We start from the raw sequence: 17931 nt of genomic DNA on the forward strand, positions 1-17931 counted from the left end.
AACTGAGCCACACCAGCCAGGGCTTATTTGTGTTTTTATTTAGAAAGTGCCAATAGTGATTTTGATAAGAGAAATACATTCATGTGTGACATAATATAAATGTAAAATGAATCAGAACCATGGTAGTAAAATAAGCCTTTTGCATTTATTCACATGTAATTATCAGGCAGGTAAACCCTCATTGCAGGTAACTATGATATTCCACAATGCTAATAAAATCCTGGCTCTCTAACTGAAGTAACTATCATAATGTCTAATATTGTTCCCCTGGACTTTTTAACTTAGTTTATGATTGAATACCAAAAAAAAAAAAGGTGGCAATTTTGTGATCATGGTATTAACTGGTTAACCTGTCTTATAGGCAAGGTCTTAAAATGTGTTCGAAGTGTATTATCATAACCTGTGAAACACAAAGATGCCCACCACACTTACATTGACCGAAGAGTTAGCTAAGCAAATGAAATGTGGATACTGTTAATTGATTGACTATATGAAATTCTATCTAGCTACATGTACATATCTTCAAGATTCTGATGCTGGTAATAGCAAATTAAAGTTCACAATTAGAAATTTTACTGAGACTTCCTCAATTTGTCTGAACATATCATAGACCTGGCTTACCTCACTGATTTGTAGAGCATTGGTTTTCGCCAGAATGACTTCAGGCGTATCAGCAATGCTGGTGAATTTGAGCGCCTCGGGCTTTGTACGATACAACTTTTCATTGAGGAGATCTTGGGCATTCTTCACTCTTACCACTTCCACAGAACCCTCCGGCAACCATCCGATACCCTTCAACCATTCCAGGTCTGATTTGTACACGTTCTACAAGAAGGGGAGGACCACAGAGTGCAGAAGAGTCAACTCTGTACTGGAGCACAATGCCGCAAACCACACACGAGCTGTTCAAATCATCTGGGGGTCAGCCCGTGAAATTCAAGGATCAGCATTCAATGTTAACATTTGGGTGTTATGTCTCCGGCACACATCTCTGGGAGAAGTTCACAGTGTCTGCCCCTACAGGAATTGGAGCAGGGCCGACAAGTGGCATTTGGGGAATGACAGACAACAATGGCATAAAATACAAGGTTGAAATCTGCATTTTATGTACCACTGGGAATAACATCTGTCGGAATTTAGGAAAAAAGGTCCTTGGATGCATATATAATGATAAAAAATACATATCTATAATCTCTATACATTTTTCTCTCTATATAAAACTATAACATAAATATGTATTTTCCTATATGTATTGGATAAACTTGAAATTCAAAATATTCTTATGTTGAACCTGTTTCTGATGTCTGATAATGCAAATGTAGTGGATCAGAACAACTGAGACTGAAATGTTCTACCTAAATACACAGAATAGCAGAGTGATTTTCATCCTGGTGAATACGGCATTATCACGTAAGAAGGAATCCTCGATAAGATTAAAAAATGCTCAGAAGAATTCTACTATCATAAAATGTACAGAATGTGTTAGGTTCTGTTAGAATTACCAGTTCATTTATGTCCCCAGGGAACACACTGGGATTAGACACACAGACACACGTCTCCCCAAGGGCCTGGTGATCCTATACGCACATCGCTCTGCAGCTCGTAGGCTTTCTTAGCCTGGATCACGTCGTTCTGATCCGGCAGACACGTCCACTGGTGCAGGTAATTGCGATAATCAACGTCGCTAACCAGGACCTGGCACTTCTTGGCTTGAACAATTGACATCATGTCCAAGGGTGTGTTGTAAATTGATTTAGACTTCTCATAAGCTTTCTTGTATTCTCTGTCACTCTGGATCTTGGCAGCGTGTATCGACCATACCAGCTTGGGGTCATCTTGTAGGCTGCGGAAACCCACGTGGTGTCCCAGTTGCTTACGGTAACCTTCTTTGTATTTGTACTAAAGTTGTGAAAAATCAGATAAAGAGTCACATGAAAATAATGTATGAAGAGGACTTTTCATTAAATGGTTTAGAATATTTTCTTAATGTAAATTGGCTTGACATTGGCAGTCTTTCTATACATCAGCTCACTATAAGAAAATTAGATTGGGCTCTTTAGATAGTTTTATAGAAGATATGAGTAAATCAGGAGGGACAGTATGGCGAACAATAGTAATAAAAAATAACAATAGCGAACATTTCTGAGCAATCACTATATGCCAGACACTATTATAAGTGCTTCAAATGGATTAGGTTGATTCATATGATATTGCTGAATTTTTCTAGTTAAAAATCATTGACAGTGGTAACTATAAGTTCACCGAATCCTCATAACATCTCTACATGGTAGTACTATTATTATAACATATTTTAGATGGGGAAATAAGGCACAGTAAGGGTGACTAACCATTGTCCCCAAGGTTGCCTGGCAGGTGGAACATTAGGTCGGATGGTTTCCCAAGAGTACCGAAGGTACCTCAAGTAGGAAAATATCATGTGTGATTTAGGAGACAGAGAAGGTGCGTGTTTCAGGAATGGAAAGCTAGGTTGCTGGTTTGTATCAGAAGATGACAGTAAAAGTCCCGTGGACAACAGTTTCTATCTGGTCCACACTTGTCCTAAGTGCCTTAGAATTAGTTTAAGATAGTTTCTCGTTTTTTTCCTATATTTAGATGACATAGACAAATTTGAATAAAAGGGAAATAGAATGGGAATAAGGTAGATACTGTGCTCAGCTATGGTTTTTAGAGATAAAAATAAAGAAAGAAGAAACTGCTGATACATGAAATAAAACATAGAGAAGGGGCAGAAAGAAAACAAAGCCAGCTTAAAGAATTGGAACTGAGGTGTGGGGACTTGATAGGATAATTGCTTTGACTGTTAGTAAGTTTTAAAATTACTTTTAAATGAACTTCAAAAGGTTACTAAGAGCACTATACATAGGCCTCCAGGATAAAATCCTGTGATTATGTGATTTCATTCTTAAGTCTTCTTGTTTGTCACTTTCATCTGTGATTTATATTTATAAAAAATGTCATAAATATTTTGGGGGTAAAATCACATTGTGTTGGTTCCTGAATTTTCCTAAGAATTTCAGACAGACTCTTCATAATATCTGTCTTCTCCTTAGAAACAACTTAAACGTTATTTACACATAAACCTCATCTATGCTTACCTTAATATTTTTCATTTCATTTTAATGATTTTATAATTATTATTTTTAATCCTTACCCAAAGATTTGTTTATGATTTAAGAGAGACAAAGAGAGAGAGAAATATCAATCTGTTGCCTGCCCCTCACCCCCCCGCCATGCACCCCTACCGGGAATCAAACCCACAACCTTTTTGGTATATGGGACGTCTCTCCAACCTACTGAGCCACCTGGCCAGGGCCCATTTTAATGTTTTTAAATAAAGTCTTTAGTGTAAGACAAAACACAATTGTTTGCATATATTTTTTTTTTAAAGAGCTAAATTCTTGAAAAATACTCTGCCTATTTGTTGTACGGAGGAGGAGAAGGAAACGGAGCCATACCTCACTGGCGATTTCTCGGGAGGCCTTGGCGTGCTTGATTTCAATGGCATCTGCTCTTATGTCGTAGCCTTTCTGCTTGGCCTCATTCCAGTCTTTCTGGTAGAGTTTCTATTGAGGGAAAACACAGATTTGTTTACAAGAATTGAAAATAAATAAATATACTCAAAGTAGTCATATGAATCATAAGGCATAATGTCAATAGAGGCAAATAAGAAAAAAACCTGTCACTTCTGAGTTCTTCTCTTGGTTATTGGTTATTTTCTTTGTAAAGTGCAGGATATTTCTGATTACAATTTTAAAGGTAAACATCTAAATTTAACAGCTAACCATCTAAATCAAACATCTGAATTCAAATGGTCACATCACAATATGGCCCACACCTGAAGAAATCTCATTACATAGTACATGAAAACTAAGAATCAACTGTGAACCTTCACTAGGTCCCATATAAGACCTGATTAGATTTTCTTCCTAATGTTATCCTTTAACTTTTTAGAGGTCTCTCTGCTAGTGTGATGTGACTTAGATATCATACATATCCTGCACTTTGCATAAAATTAAAAGTTGTCTTTTGGCTTTTTTTATGGCCTTTAAATGTCAAACAAGAAAATTCTGGATCAATAAAAAAACCTAAAAGACAACAGAAAAAAAGACAGTAGAGACTGTTACCTCTTATACTTTCTTGCACAAGAGGCATTTAACTAGGGATTTCATTACTCTTGAATAATATACAATGAAACTGAGCTGTAAACATTAGATACAGGACAGTGATTTCAACGTTGAAAGGAGCAACCGTAAGATTCAGGTGTCCCACAGGCCGCAGCCCAGGGACACAGCCACATATCTTAACTAAGGCTTAAAAGAGAATTTCCATTCATATTGCATTGGGAATGGTAGCTAAAGAGAAAGTTGTAATCATTTCTAAGACAGGTAATTTGCTGACTACAACACACTCCGTAAGCTGACAGATACTGTCTCACAAAGGCATTTACACTTCATATTCATGCCTTGAATATTCATATTCTTACATTGCTGATTTGCAAGGCATTGATTTGGGCCTGCAGCATGACTGGCGTGTCAGAAGGAATGCTGATGTTGGTTTTGTCTTTATTCCAGGCTTCTTGGTACAGTTTCTGTGGAGAGAAGGGGAAATATCATTTCAATATTTAATAGAGAATGGAGATCTGAAACGAAAAGTCTAAGCAACTATTTAACCCGGAAAAAAATGTTTTTATACATGTTTATGATGATTAATTTATGTGTCGGCTAAGCCACAGTACCCACATATTTGGTCAAACATTATTCCAGACATTTCTATGAAGCTATCTTTCAGATGAGATTAATAGCTCAGCAGACTGGGTAAAGCAGACTACCCTCTGTAATGTGGATGGGCTTTGTCCAATCAAAGGCCTTAATAGATAAAGGTCTGACCTCCCCTGAGCAAGAAGTAATTCTGCCCGTCAACTGCCTTGGGACTTGAACTGCAACTCCTCCTGGGTCTCCCACCTGCAGCCCACCCTGCAGATGCGGGGCGTGCCAGCCTCCACCGCAGGTGAGCCATTCCTTAAAACCAATCTCTCTCCTACACGTCCTGTCGGTCTGTTTCTCAGGGGAACCCCGACTAATAAATTGTCATACCATGTAATGTGTAGTAGTATGCCACAGGTTTTAGCATTTTATAGGACTTAAATGATATTTGTTTTCCTGAATCACAATGGAGTAACATTTTTCTGATTTCAGTGCTTCCAAGCGTGTGGCAGGGGAAAGGCACGTGGGCATTTGTCAGAGGTGCCTCACTGAACTAGTCCAGAGACCCTCAGAGGTGCTGCCACCACAATAGGCTTTGCGGAGGAACATTCTGCTTGTCCGGCTTGGCTCGCCTCCTCTGATAACAGAGCCCCCCAAAAGGAAAGCTTGAAGTAGGCTGGTTCTTACCTCACTTATTTGCAGAGAATTGGCTTTCGCCAAGACGACTTCTGGAGTATCGGTAATGCAAGTGAACTTCAAGGCATCTGGCCGCGTTCGATAGAGTCTTTCATTGATCAGGTCTTGAGCACCTTTCACCCTGGTCATTTCTACCGAGCCTTCTGGCATCCAGCCGATGCCACGCAGCCACTCCAGGTCTGCCTTATACACGCTCTAAAAGATGTTAGAACAAAATTTTGTTCTCAGGTTAGACATATCATCCCGTAATTGAGAAATAAAGTTCATGGGGAGATGGTGGTTCCCCCCAAAAGTAGGATCTGAGATTTCACATGGCATGGGGGTTTTAATATCAATGACAGAGTAATTTGTAAAAGCATCATTCTTTTTTTTTTTTTTTTTTTTAACAGTAATTTAAAGTTTATTCCAGCTATAATACAGATTATTCTGACTTTAAGGTAGTATCACATAGCATACTTCTGAGTCCATTCCCTAGATATTCTGTTGTACTTATCTCTGTCTGTTTTATAGATCTGTGCAATCTCTAGCACTAGGGGGTTATCTGGGTTTTGATAACATATCAGTGAATAAATGGATAAAAGAACTTTAGAAATAGTTAATGAAGGAGACCACTGTGATCTTAGAATATCGAGCCATTACTGTTAATATTTGGATGATAAATTCTTGTTGTAAATGCAACCTTAGGTGGTTTGAAGGGGTAGTCTGCAGGAAAATGAATTGTCAAAAAGACTACACCGCCTTGATATGGGCTGTCATTAGGTCCCATAATTGTGGCTTGCCAATGAAACATATCATCCCTGGACCTGCAGAACATTATATTATGTAATTGAAACAATTTAAAAAGAAAATTTTGTTGACTCTCATTCCATTTTTATCCTGTAAAGAGACTCATGGAAAGTCCATTTAGTGCTTTGGATATAGTAGAGTAGTGGCAGTTTTTTAAAAAACATTCATATAATTTATGTTTGTCTGAAATATCTTTCCATCGCCATAAAATAAAGTGACATGAAGAAAGCAGTCTGGAATATAAGCCAAGGAGTAAGGACATGACCCAAGCAGGGTTCTTTATATTCTTTGCTCCCATGACATAACTCCTAAGCAATGTGAATGGCGCCCCAGAGGAGGTGACTGGACAATTAGTAACCTGTGCCCTCCCCTTCCCCTTCCCCATGTTCATGTGACGTACATCGCTCTGCAGTTCGTAGGCCCTCTTTGCTTGGATGATGTCGTTTTGATCAGGTAAGCACGTCCAGTGATGCAGGTAATTCCGGTAATCAATGTCACTGACCAGTGTCTGGCATTTCTTGGCCAGCAAGATGCCTAACATGTCCACTGGGCTAGTGTACTTGGTCTTCCACTTCTGGAAGTCCTTCTTGTACTCTCTTTCACTTTGAATCTTCCCCGCATTTATGGCGCACATAATCTTGGGGTCGTCTTCAACACTCTGGGCTCCGATGTGGTGGCCTTTCTGTTTTTCATAGGCTTCTTTGTATTTGTACTAAAATGTCAGAAATACAGGTTTAGAAACCCAGTTCTTTGACCATATACACACTGACAATTACAGATAATGTAAATACCCACCAGCGACTAGATAAGAATTTTATATTGCAGACATTTTGGCATCTCTGAATAATTTCAAACTAATTTTTTTAAAATCCTCCCCCGAGGATACTTTTCTATTTATCTTCAGACAGAGTGGTTAGGAGGAAGGGAGAGAGATACATTGACTGGCTGGCTCTTGCAGGACCCCGTCCAGGGTCGGGGACCAAACCACAACCAAGGTGCGTGACCTTGACCAGAATTGAACCCAAGACTCTTTTTTTTTTTTTTTTTTATCCTCACCCGAGGACATTTTTCCATTTTTTGTTCAGGTAGAGTGGGAGGGAGAGAGAGGAACCGAGAGAGAGAGAGAGAGAGAGACATCGATGTGAAAGGAACACATCGAGTGGCTGCCACCCGCACGACCAACCAGGGCCGGGGACAAACTGCAACCGAGGTACGTGCCCTTAGCGGGAACCGAACCCGGGTCTCTCAGGACCGCAGGCCGACGCCCTAACCGCTGAGCCAAACCGGCCAGGGCAAACCCAAGACTCTTTGGGTCGTAGGCCGAGGCTCCAACCGCTGAGCCAATCCGGCCAGGGCTCAGACTCACATTTTATACTGTCATCAACATGTAGTGTGATCATATAGCTTCATTGGTGGAACCCTTTCCTGCATCAACTCTAACTGTAATTGCAAAGTGTATTTTTCTTCCCTGTGGTAACAAAGGCAAAGGCCTTAGGACACAGGAAGCAGGACTGGAGGAATACCCGTGGAAGCAGTTACAAGGGTGGCCCGCCAGCTGCACTGTGGTTGCTTAGCAATGTGAGACCAAGGGGGTTAGACGGAGGGCACTTACGTCACTGGCGATGTCCCTCGAGGCCTTGGCACTTTTGATGGAAATAGCATCACCTCCTAGGTCATAGTCCTTCATCTTTGATTCATCCCATCCCTTGGTGTAAAGTTTCTACGTGGAGAATAATACACAACAGAAAAATGAAAGTGTTATAGAAAGTTAAAAGGCCAATTCCAGAAAGGAAGGTGCTAAGATATTTAAAAAACGTGTTTTAATTCCTCCTACCAAGGCTTAAACAACAATCAGCAGATCTCTTACTTGGCTGATGTTGACAGAATTGCTCTTGGCCAGCATGATTTCTGGGGTGTCCGGCATCACGTGGATGGAGGTTTTGTCAGCATCCCAAGCTTCTGTGTATAAGCGCTATGAGGGAAGTAAGATAAAACACTTTTTTTAAAAAAAGCCAATATATCAGAGTTATTATAAAATTAAATTCTTTTACGTATAAAATAGCCTTTTAAAGGTCATTTGGAGGTGAGAGAAGCAAAAGGATAGTAAGGAGAGTCAAATATGGCAATATTTAAACAGCCATATGGTCATTTCATAACTAATATAAAACATCATAATGATCTCAGTTATTAACTATTTTTATCCAGTGAAACTCAAGCTTACTACTAGGACCACCACGCTTGGAGTTGGGCGATAGAACTGTGATATAGTAGAAATCCATAGACTTCAGAATCAATCTCAAGTTCAAAGGCAACTCCACTATGCCTATTCCTCATTTCTTGGAGCGAGATATCCATATCTTTTTTTTATTGAGTATTTTATGAAGATTAACCATAACATATATAAAATGCATCTGTCATAGTGGGCACTCAACACATTTTATGGTGTTTTTCTATTGTTGTTATCACTGTGGATACTGCTGAGGGGTGTGGAATAGAACAGAATTTCTGGAGTTTTAATAACCCTAACTCTGGAGTTCACTGAGCGCCAAGTTTATGTTTTCACTGAACAAGCACTCAATATCACCACCTGGATGTTTAGAAGACATCCAGGCAGGTGTGGGAAAATTCAGGTAAGTTGAATTCAACCTAAAAGGTGCATATTGAAGCCCTACCCATTGGATAAAGAATGAACCCAGTCTCAATAAACAGATTGCTAGAACTCTGGAAAAAAGAACTGATCATCTATCCTGTGTAATAAAACGGAAAGCAACAATGGCAGCTCACTTTTCAAAGTGGATTTCCACAACCTAAGCAGAAAGAGTAAGCCAAGCAACTAATCTGAGCTGTGCAACGGCATTGCTATAAACACCATGCTTGCCAGACTTTAGAACAAAATGCTAAATGGTTATATATGTCTCACTTTATAAGTCACATTGTGGGAGGTATGACTCAGACAACTGGAAACAGCAGAAGACTAACCTTGCTCATTGTCAGGGCATTAGTCTTTGCCAGGACAATTTCTGGGCTATCTGTAATGCATGTGAATTTGAGCTTGTCTGCAGGCAGGCGGTACTTCCTGTCACTCAGGATTTCTCCAGCTCTCTTCACCTTCTCGACCTCCACAGAGCCAATGGGCACCCATCCAATGCCTCTCAGCCACTCAAGATCAGCCTTGTAAATAGCCTGAAAATGAAATAATGTCATGTATTTATAGAAATTACCTTGACAACCTGGTGTGTGATCCTGATTTAGCATATACAGAGAATGTGTAATTCTGAATCTTGTATACGTTTCTGGGAAGACCGACTTTGGTATAGAGGACTTGGTTAAACACTTTATCTCTGAAGGTAGCCCTGTTTTAAAGACCCATGAAATCTTTTTAATAATATGGAATTTCATTGATACAGAACCATTTTAGGGAAATTACTGCCTGCCTCCTGATGCAAAGAGTTTATTATTATTATTATTATTTTTATTTTTTTATCCTCACCCGAGGACATTTTTCCATTTTTTGTTCAGGTAGAGTTGGGGGGAGAGAGAGGAACAGAGAGAGAGAGAAACATCGATGTGAAAGGGACACATCGAGTGGCTGCCACCCGCACAACCGACCAGGGCCGGGGACAAACTGCAACCGAGGTACGCGCCCTTAGCGGGAACCGAACCCAGGTCTCTCAGGACCGCAGGCCGACGCTCTAACCGCTGAGCCAAACCGGCCAGGGCAGAGTTTATTTTTTGATTGCCCATACCTCCTTGTGTGGGACTAATACTCTAATAGAAGAGCTTGTTCGTATCTAGTTGGACAATGGCCCTCACAGCCAGTCCTGTAATATAAAGAAAGGATGAATACTACTGGCTGACCACATGTTGAATTAATGGGCTTTCTGGGGACAACAAAAAGGGTGTCTTTTTTCATATAATTCTATATACATATATTTATCTTATTTTCAGTCCCCTTCTACTGTGATAATTCAAGTAAAATAAGATATTTCATCTTTCAGTTTTCTTCTTTGAATTTAAATAATTGAAAGATAATTTTTCTTATTGTTTTAACAATCCTTTTTATTCTTATGGATTTGGGGGAAACTCTTTTTTACAATGCCGCTAGTTTTATCATTCTTTCGAAAGCGACTACTTGTTAGAGCCTGATAAAAAAACAACAAGGAGCTACTAAACCAAAGAGGTAGCACTTGCGTCCTAAGGACAATTTACTAGCTGATAACCAAAGTGCCTAACATATTCCTAGGAAGCTATTGTTTTCAGCTGTGTAGATAAATGATCCCAAAGTATAATTCATTCCTAAACTTCCTTTTACAACTTATAATAGATTTTTCCTGCAAGTTGAGTAGTCAGAAAAATGAAAATGCAATCAATTCATTTGAAAAAATAGGTTGAGCCCTGGCCGGTTTGGCTCAGCGGTTGGAGCATCCGCCTGCGGTCCGGAGAGACCCGGGTTCGGTTCCCGCTAAGGGCACGTACCTCGGTTGCAGTTTGTCCCCGGCCCTGGTTGGTCGTGCGGGTGGCAGCCACTCGATGTGTCCCTTTCACATCGATGTTTCCCTCTCTCTCTCTTCCTCTCTCTCCCTCCCACTCTGTCTGTACAAAAAATGGAAAAATGTCCTCGGATGAGGATAAAAAAAAAAAAAAAAAAAAAAAAAAAAAAAAAATAGGTTGAGTTAAACTAAGAATTTTTAATCCGATATCAATGAACATGTATAGGAAAAAACATAATATTATTTATTTTCATTAACCTATAGCTGAAATTTAGCATTTCTTTCCATTTTAAGTTTAGGCAACAGATCATAGTAATATTAACACTACATGGGACTTGGTCGACAATAGAAATCACAAATATTTTCATATCCTATTACTGCTGTTGCAGACAGCTTGAAATATTTATGCTCATCACTTCTTTGAAATTAAACTAGTGATTACACTCACTGCTAGATATTTTTATTTAATGTGTTAATAAAAGTGTATATATACATATACATACACATACATATATGTATAAGTATGTATATTTTTAAAAATGTACACATTTTATGACATTGTCCTAAGAAGTTGTCCCTAGGTTTCACCAGATTGCCAAGAGATTCCATGGCACAAAAGAAGTTAGAACCCCTTTTTTAAATCTAATTTTTGAAATTTTTTGTTTCTTTACTGATTTTACAGAGAGAAGAAGGGAGAGGGAGAGAGAAATAGAAACATCGATGAGAGAGAACATTGACTGGCCACTTTCTGCATGGCCCCCTGCTGGGCATTGGGCACACAACCTGTCTATGTGCCCTGACCAGGAATCAAATCGGTGACATGGGTCGACACTCAACCACTGAGCCACACCGGCCGGATATCTTTTTTAAACATTTTAAACACATGCTGAATAATATTAAACCCACTCACATCACTCTGCAGGTCATAGGCCTTCCGAGCCTGAATGACGTCGTTCTGGTCGGGCAGACAGGTCCACTCATGCAGGGGATGCTTGTAGTCTATGTCGCTTACAAGGATCTGACACTTCTTGGCCAGCACCACCCCCAGCATGTCCACGGGGCTGCTGAACTTGGTCTTCCACTTCTCAAAGTCCTTCTTGTACTCCCTGTCACTCTGGATCTTGGCCACATGCATGGACCACATCATCTTGGGGTCATCCTTAATATTTCGGGCCCCAATGTGGTGACCAAGCTGTTTACGGTAGCCTTCCTTGTACTTGTACTAAAAAAAAAAAGGGATATGAGTCTAATATTACATTTCATAATTTCATACACATATCATTTCTTTTGATTTTTGCTACCAGTAGTGTGAGAAAGATTAATATTATCAATCCTATTTTATAAAATAGAAACCTAAGGGCTAGAGGAGTTAAGTAATTGTTCAAGGTCACATCACAAGTAGGTGTCACAGTTCAGACTAGAACGGAGTAGCTTCTGGTTCCTAATATTTTTCCTTTTCTCTTAAACTATTTGACCTAGTTTATATTTGATTGCCCAACAAGTTATGGTCCATTTTGTCATAAGATGATCATAGTGTGGGCTTCTCCAGCTGAACAGCCAGAAAAAGTTTAAATAATGGAAGGAATGGAGCACAAATCAATGCATGGGACTGTTCTAGAAGAAGGAGCCCTGCTACAGAATGAGGGCACTGGACACCCTTCTGAGATGGTTCTCATAAGAAAGGAAGAACCAGAGAAAAGAGACAAGTGGGGACTGACAAAAGCTTCACTTACTTCTCAATTTGTTCTTTAAAAAAAATTTTTTTTCTTTATTGATTTTTTAGAGAGAGAAAAGGAGAAGGAGAAAAAGATAGGAATAGCGATGAGAAAGACATCTATTGGCCCCCTTCATGCCCCCCACTGAGCATCGGACCCACAACCTGGGCATGTGCCCTGACTGGGAATTGAACTGGCAACTTCTTGGTGCATGGGTCGACACTCAGCCACTGAGCCACACTGGTTGGGCTCAATTTGTTCTTGAAACCATTTAGGCGCATCTGGGTAGGGAAATCTCACTAAAAATTACAAAGTATGATCCAAAATTCTAAAACACACCTCTCACTGAGTCTTCTTTTAATGCCAGAATTAATGGATAGAAGTAGTAGAAAAGGGTTCACATTTATATTGGTTGACTTGCAAGTGCTATCAATTTTTTAAAAACAAATATCTGGGTCAACTGCTGCTCAGTTTCTAATACTCAAAAATATGAACCCATTTTCAGTGTCCATAAGATATTTATATGTAAAAAAATCCCTATCTTTAATTGATTAATAGGTATAATGGGCGTAGTATCTTGTGCTTTGTTTTTATTTGCAACTTTGTACATGGGGAAATCACTAAATGAAATTGAGACGTGGAGGGGCAACAAAAATTCTATCAAGAAAAACTACAAAAACTTCCATTTATGAACATCTCCGAATAAGAAATGCTTCTTCAAAGCACATCAACTTACATCACTAGCAATATCTCTTGAGGCCTTGGCTGCCTGGATCGGAATGGCATCCACACGCAAGTCATATCCTTCCTTCTTGGACTCTTCCAAAGCGAGCCTGTAGAGTTTCTGTAGAAAAGAAAGTCATTAAATCGTTCCTCCTTTCATAAAAATAAAACTGTTAATTATTGAGTATCCTCCATCCTCATGTGAGCTACACAAACAAATCCACAGAGTGAAGTATTAGGGTGGATTTGTACAAAACTTGGTTTCATAGGCACATGTTTGAAACTTTGAAATTTTATTGATGGGCAAATTTCAAAATTTTGGGGGGGAGATCAGCATGTGGTTGCCAAAATTTTGTTTTGCCAAACAAATACATGTTTTTAAAAAACTATTTACTATCACTATCATAAAATAAAAGAAAGGCAGTTTTAATACAAAAAATGAGAAAGAATAAGGAAAGTCTTTTAAAACTGAATATATTTGTATTCACAAAACCTCAATGATTGTCCTTATCACAGACCGTGATCTATCTGTCGAGTAGGGTTTCAGAATCATTGTCTTAATGAAAATGTTGGTCCTGAATGAGACACCTTAGAAAAATTATTGTAAATAACATTAAATGGTAACCAGCATTAATAAAGAGCAAAAACAATGCAGGGCATAAAAACTCACTGATTATCAAGTGAGTTCTAAGCCAGCGCCTGCCTAAAAAATAGTTGTTGAAAAATAATGACTGATATCCACCCTGACATCTAGGGGAAGGCTGGAGGAGTATAATTCCTGTTAGTATATTCCTCCATAAGCATTCCATTCCCTGATACCCTGTTGCTAAAGGACTGGTCTCCTTTGTAGACCTACCACATAGCCCAAAATTGAATCAAAGGAGAACTATCTCTTACTGAGAATGTTAGTTTGGAGTATGTGTAATAAATTAGCCCGAACAGTTCACTAAGAAAACAGCTACAACACTTCATTTTTGCCTTTCTGTTCATTATAAGAGCAACAGTTGACTCACATCACTGTAGTTTATTCGGTTGAGTTTGGCGAGCATGATTTCTGGGGTGTCAGGCATGACATGAATTGTTTTCTTATCATTGTCCCAGTCTTCAGTATACAAACGCTATGGGAAAAAAAATAGAAAAATTATTTTTGAGTTCACAGATGCTTTTTTGATTATGTGCCAATCACTTCCTCTCCATACAAAGCAGAAATAAAATTATTAAAGTTGCATAAATTTCTGTTATGTAGATAAATTACTATTTTCAAGAGTATTTAGCTCACTATTTTCTTCAGAGTTTTTATTGTTTCTCATTAAAAATTTTTAACAGTTCTGAAAAGTACCATTGAATTGCAGCAGTTAAAATCGGTAATTATAAAATAATTACCGCACATAGTATTTTTAACATCAGTTTAATATTTTGAAGTATTAAAAAATAACTATGGTATTATAATGGAAAAGTCATTTTTCAAGGTACCATAAACCCTATAGGAATCTTTAAAATGTAGTAATATGTCAAAATTTTTTACCTTGTTCTATAATGAATTTTGTTATCTGATGAAAAGAGTGAAGACTCACCTTATTCATGTTTATAGCGTTGCTCTTTGCCAGCACCTGCTCCGGGGTGTCAGTTATGCTGGTAAATTTCAGCGTATCTGGACGCTGACGGTAGATATTATCGCTCAGTATCTCGGTGGCCCTCTTGGCTTTAACAACTTCCAAGGAGCCAATCGGAACCCAGCCAATGCCTTTCATCCATTCAAGGTCTGACTTATACAAATTCTGCAAATCAACAGATAAAAAAACACATTTATTAATTGGTGTTTCTGCTTCATAATCACAAAATGGCTCATATTAGAGAAAATACAAAGTATTGATGAACAGATAAGGCTCCCAGCACAGTTGACCACTCATTTATAAACATTGAATCCTGAGTATATTTTTTTCCTAAGAATTGTTTGGCACAGAAGATTATACCAAGATTTATGAAAGGTTCTTTTTTTTTTTTTTTAAAGTAAAAGACGCACTCATGCCCTTGAGTGTATTACAAAATTTTCACACAAGACAGTATATTAGATATTTTTCTAATTATTTATTTTATTTTATTCTCAATAGGACATGCTAGTTGTTAATAAGAATTAGATTATTGTATTTTTCAAGAACTAACTATATTTTTACTTTATTTATTTTTATTGAACTTATTGGGGTGACATTGGTCCACAAAACCATACAGGTTTAAAGTGTATAACTTAGCAAAACATCATGAAAAAGGTAAGAATGTCCTAGTATTTTCCTATCAGTAGGTATAAAATATGAATGTTTCTTAAAACAATTCAGTGTAATATACTTCTATTTCCCAACTCCCTCCATACTATCTTCCATTGACATATACATACATTTCTACCACTTCTTCCAAAAAATATGTAACTCTGTATTTTTGAGGACTAACTTTCATCTAATTCAGACAAAGGAAACCTGAATTGCCAGGAAGAAATATGTATAAAATTGATAATATATACTTTATTTCCTCTATTATATACAAGTTTTGGGGAAGAAAAATTGTGAAGTACATTGTATTGCCACAAATGGGAAACTGTTTTTGAACATTCAATTGTATATTATTCGGAAACACACAGACAAATTCCAGTCCATTGGCACTAGTCAGAACCCAGGGACACATTTCGGATCTGCTTTTAACATCGTGAATACTCACATCGCTCTGCAGGTCATAAGCTTTCCGAGCATGGATGACATCATTCTGGTCGGGCAGGCACGTCCACTCATGGAGAAGATGTTTATAGTCCACATCACTGACCAAGGTCTGACATTTCTTGGCCAAAACGATACCAAGCATGTCCACTGGGCTGCTGTATCTGGTCTTGTATTTCTCAAATTCTTTCTTGTACTCGCGGTCACTCAGCACTTTGGCGATGTGAAGGGACCACATCATCTTGGGGTCGTCATGTATTGCTCGGGCACCAATGTGGTGACCCAATTGCTTACGATAAGCTTCTTTGTATTTGTACTGAAAAAGAGAACCCAGTCAATGAAGAGGAAGCATGAAGAGCTGTTCCCTGTTCTTTCTGCAGTGATGCTTTTCTGTGAAACCCTTAGGACACTAAGGGAGTTTCACCATGCGCTGCTGGGACGCTACAACACTAGGGTGTGCTGACTCCCGAAGGAGAGCATGGTGTGCTCACTCTCACACTCCCATGGTGTAACTCTACGACTCCTTTACAGTATGCTAAAAATTTTATGTGCGCAACAAGTGACCAAAAGTGAACATTGAAAGGGTGAGTCAATTAGAGTGACAGTGTCTCAGAGGTCGGTCATGTGGGCAGGTACATCTGAGATGTGTTTACATGGTTCATTGATTTTATTTTTCTAATGCATTTTGGGAAATAATTTCTTCTGCACAAATAATTTGGGGGGGTTAGTTTAAAACCGGGCAGTTTTTGTTGTTTGATGGATACAGAGTTTCAGTTTTGCAAGACGAAAAAGTGAGAACATACTGAACACTACTGAACTGTATACTTGATAATGGTTAAGATGGCGAGTTGTATGTTACGTGTTGTTTTATCATGATAAAAAAAGAAAAACGCATAAAAATGAACAATATTGTTACTCTTGAATTAATGTTTAGGTTGTCAGGGAAGCTGACATTTATTTTTAGGGTAAAGGAATATTGATTTTGTGGACCCCCAACTGGGAAATGTATAGCTTTTTATGCTATTCTACGTCCTTCTTCAAGTCATAGGGAGAACTCAGTTAAACTTACTTCTTTCCTGGAATTTTTGCCTTGGGTGTATCCTGAGGAGAGCTCATGAGGTTTTAGGACTGGCTCAACGTATGTCCATCCAACTGTAACCAAGGCACTCAGTTTCATTAAGCTAAGCCCGAATGACAAGAATCAAAGGAACCACATTCCAATCCAGGCTTTGTCCTATGATGCTTGTGACCCTGGGCAGGTTACCTACTGTCTCAAAGCCTCAATGTATTTGCCTATACGATGAAGGTGGCTAAGGTGGATGATGCCTGAAGAGACTTCCAGCTGTTCTAATAATGTGATCTCTATGCAGGGACTGGCCTGCTGGTAACAAAGGGACTGGATCAGCTCTTACATCACTGGCAATGTCCCTGGAGGCCTTGGCGGCCACGATGGAAATGGCGTCACTCCGCAAGTCATAGCCTTCTTTCTTGGCTTCTTCCATGGCCTGGCGGTAGAGGTTCTGAGAACAGAATAGTGCCTTTTAGATGCTGTTCTTGCTTTCACTCTAAAGAGGTATTTTTGCCAAAGGAAGACTACTTTTGGATATAGAGCTGTACTACTATATTCAGCCTTCAATAAATTTTAAAAAGACATAAGCCTGCCTCTTCTGCAGGGCTACATTATATTAGGCAAATGTAAGTAATATGGGTAAAACAATGAATATGGCCAAGTCTTGAAAATGAGTACTTAAAGTTTCCATTGTTCTCAAACCAAAGAGAAGTCTGCATTCCCTTTTTTTGTTAAAAATAAGAACACACATACACACACGAAATCAAAATTCTTCCTGAATAAATCAGATAATTCTTTGTCAAGAATAACTGGGCAAGAAGCTGTTTCTGCAGCACTATTTCTGGACTGCAAATTTAATTGGAGATAGTGCATAAAAGAATGTATTTTATTGTCCTCAGATAATTCTAAAATGGATAAATTTAAGAATTCTCTTTCAGTTCTTGTAAATAAACCTCAAGTTACTTTGAGCCTATTAAAAATCTAATTTTTGCCCTGGCCGGTTTGGCTCAGTGGTTGGAGCGT

At 38.7% G+C, this 17931-nt stretch overlaps 1 protein-coding gene and 1 pseudogene across 3 annotated transcripts in view; both read right to left on the reverse strand.

The window, feature by feature from the left end:
• NEB (nebulin) overlaps positions 1–17931 on the reverse strand; it is a 194532-nt gene that overhangs the window by 82502 nt on the left and 94099 nt on the right. For all 3 annotated transcript variants that reach the window (XM_036253262.1, XM_036253261.1, XM_036253260.1), the window contains 15 exons: positions 17252–17359; positions 15844–16155; positions 14709–14912; positions 14148–14252; positions 13148–13255; positions 11607–11918; positions 9186–9389; positions 8074–8178; positions 7819–7926; positions 6607–6918; positions 5412–5615; positions 4505–4609; positions 3477–3584; positions 1588–1899; positions 622–825 (listed from right to left, as the gene is read on the reverse strand). In XM_036253262.1, the coding sequence (XP_036109155.1) occupies positions 622–825; positions 1588–1899; positions 3477–3584; positions 4505–4609; positions 5412–5615; positions 6607–6918; positions 7819–7926; positions 8074–8178; positions 9186–9389; positions 11607–11918; positions 13148–13255; positions 14148–14252; positions 14709–14912; positions 15844–16155; positions 17252–17359 (2811 nt within the window). The remainder of the gene's footprint in view (positions 1–621; positions 826–1587; positions 1900–3476; positions 3585–4504; positions 4610–5411; positions 5616–6606; positions 6919–7818; positions 7927–8073; positions 8179–9185; positions 9390–11606; positions 11919–13147; positions 13256–14147; positions 14253–14708; positions 14913–15843; positions 16156–17251; positions 17360–17931) is intronic.
• On the reverse strand, positions 5864–6212 carry LOC118624955 (annotated as a pseudogene).

Source organism: Molossus molossus, unplaced genomic scaffold, assembly GCF_014108415.1.
Source record: "Molossus molossus isolate mMolMol1 unplaced genomic scaffold, mMolMol1.p scaffold_m16_p_11, whole genome shotgun sequence".
In the NCBI taxonomy this organism is placed as follows: Eukaryota; Metazoa; Chordata; class Mammalia; order Chiroptera; family Molossidae; genus Molossus; species Molossus molossus.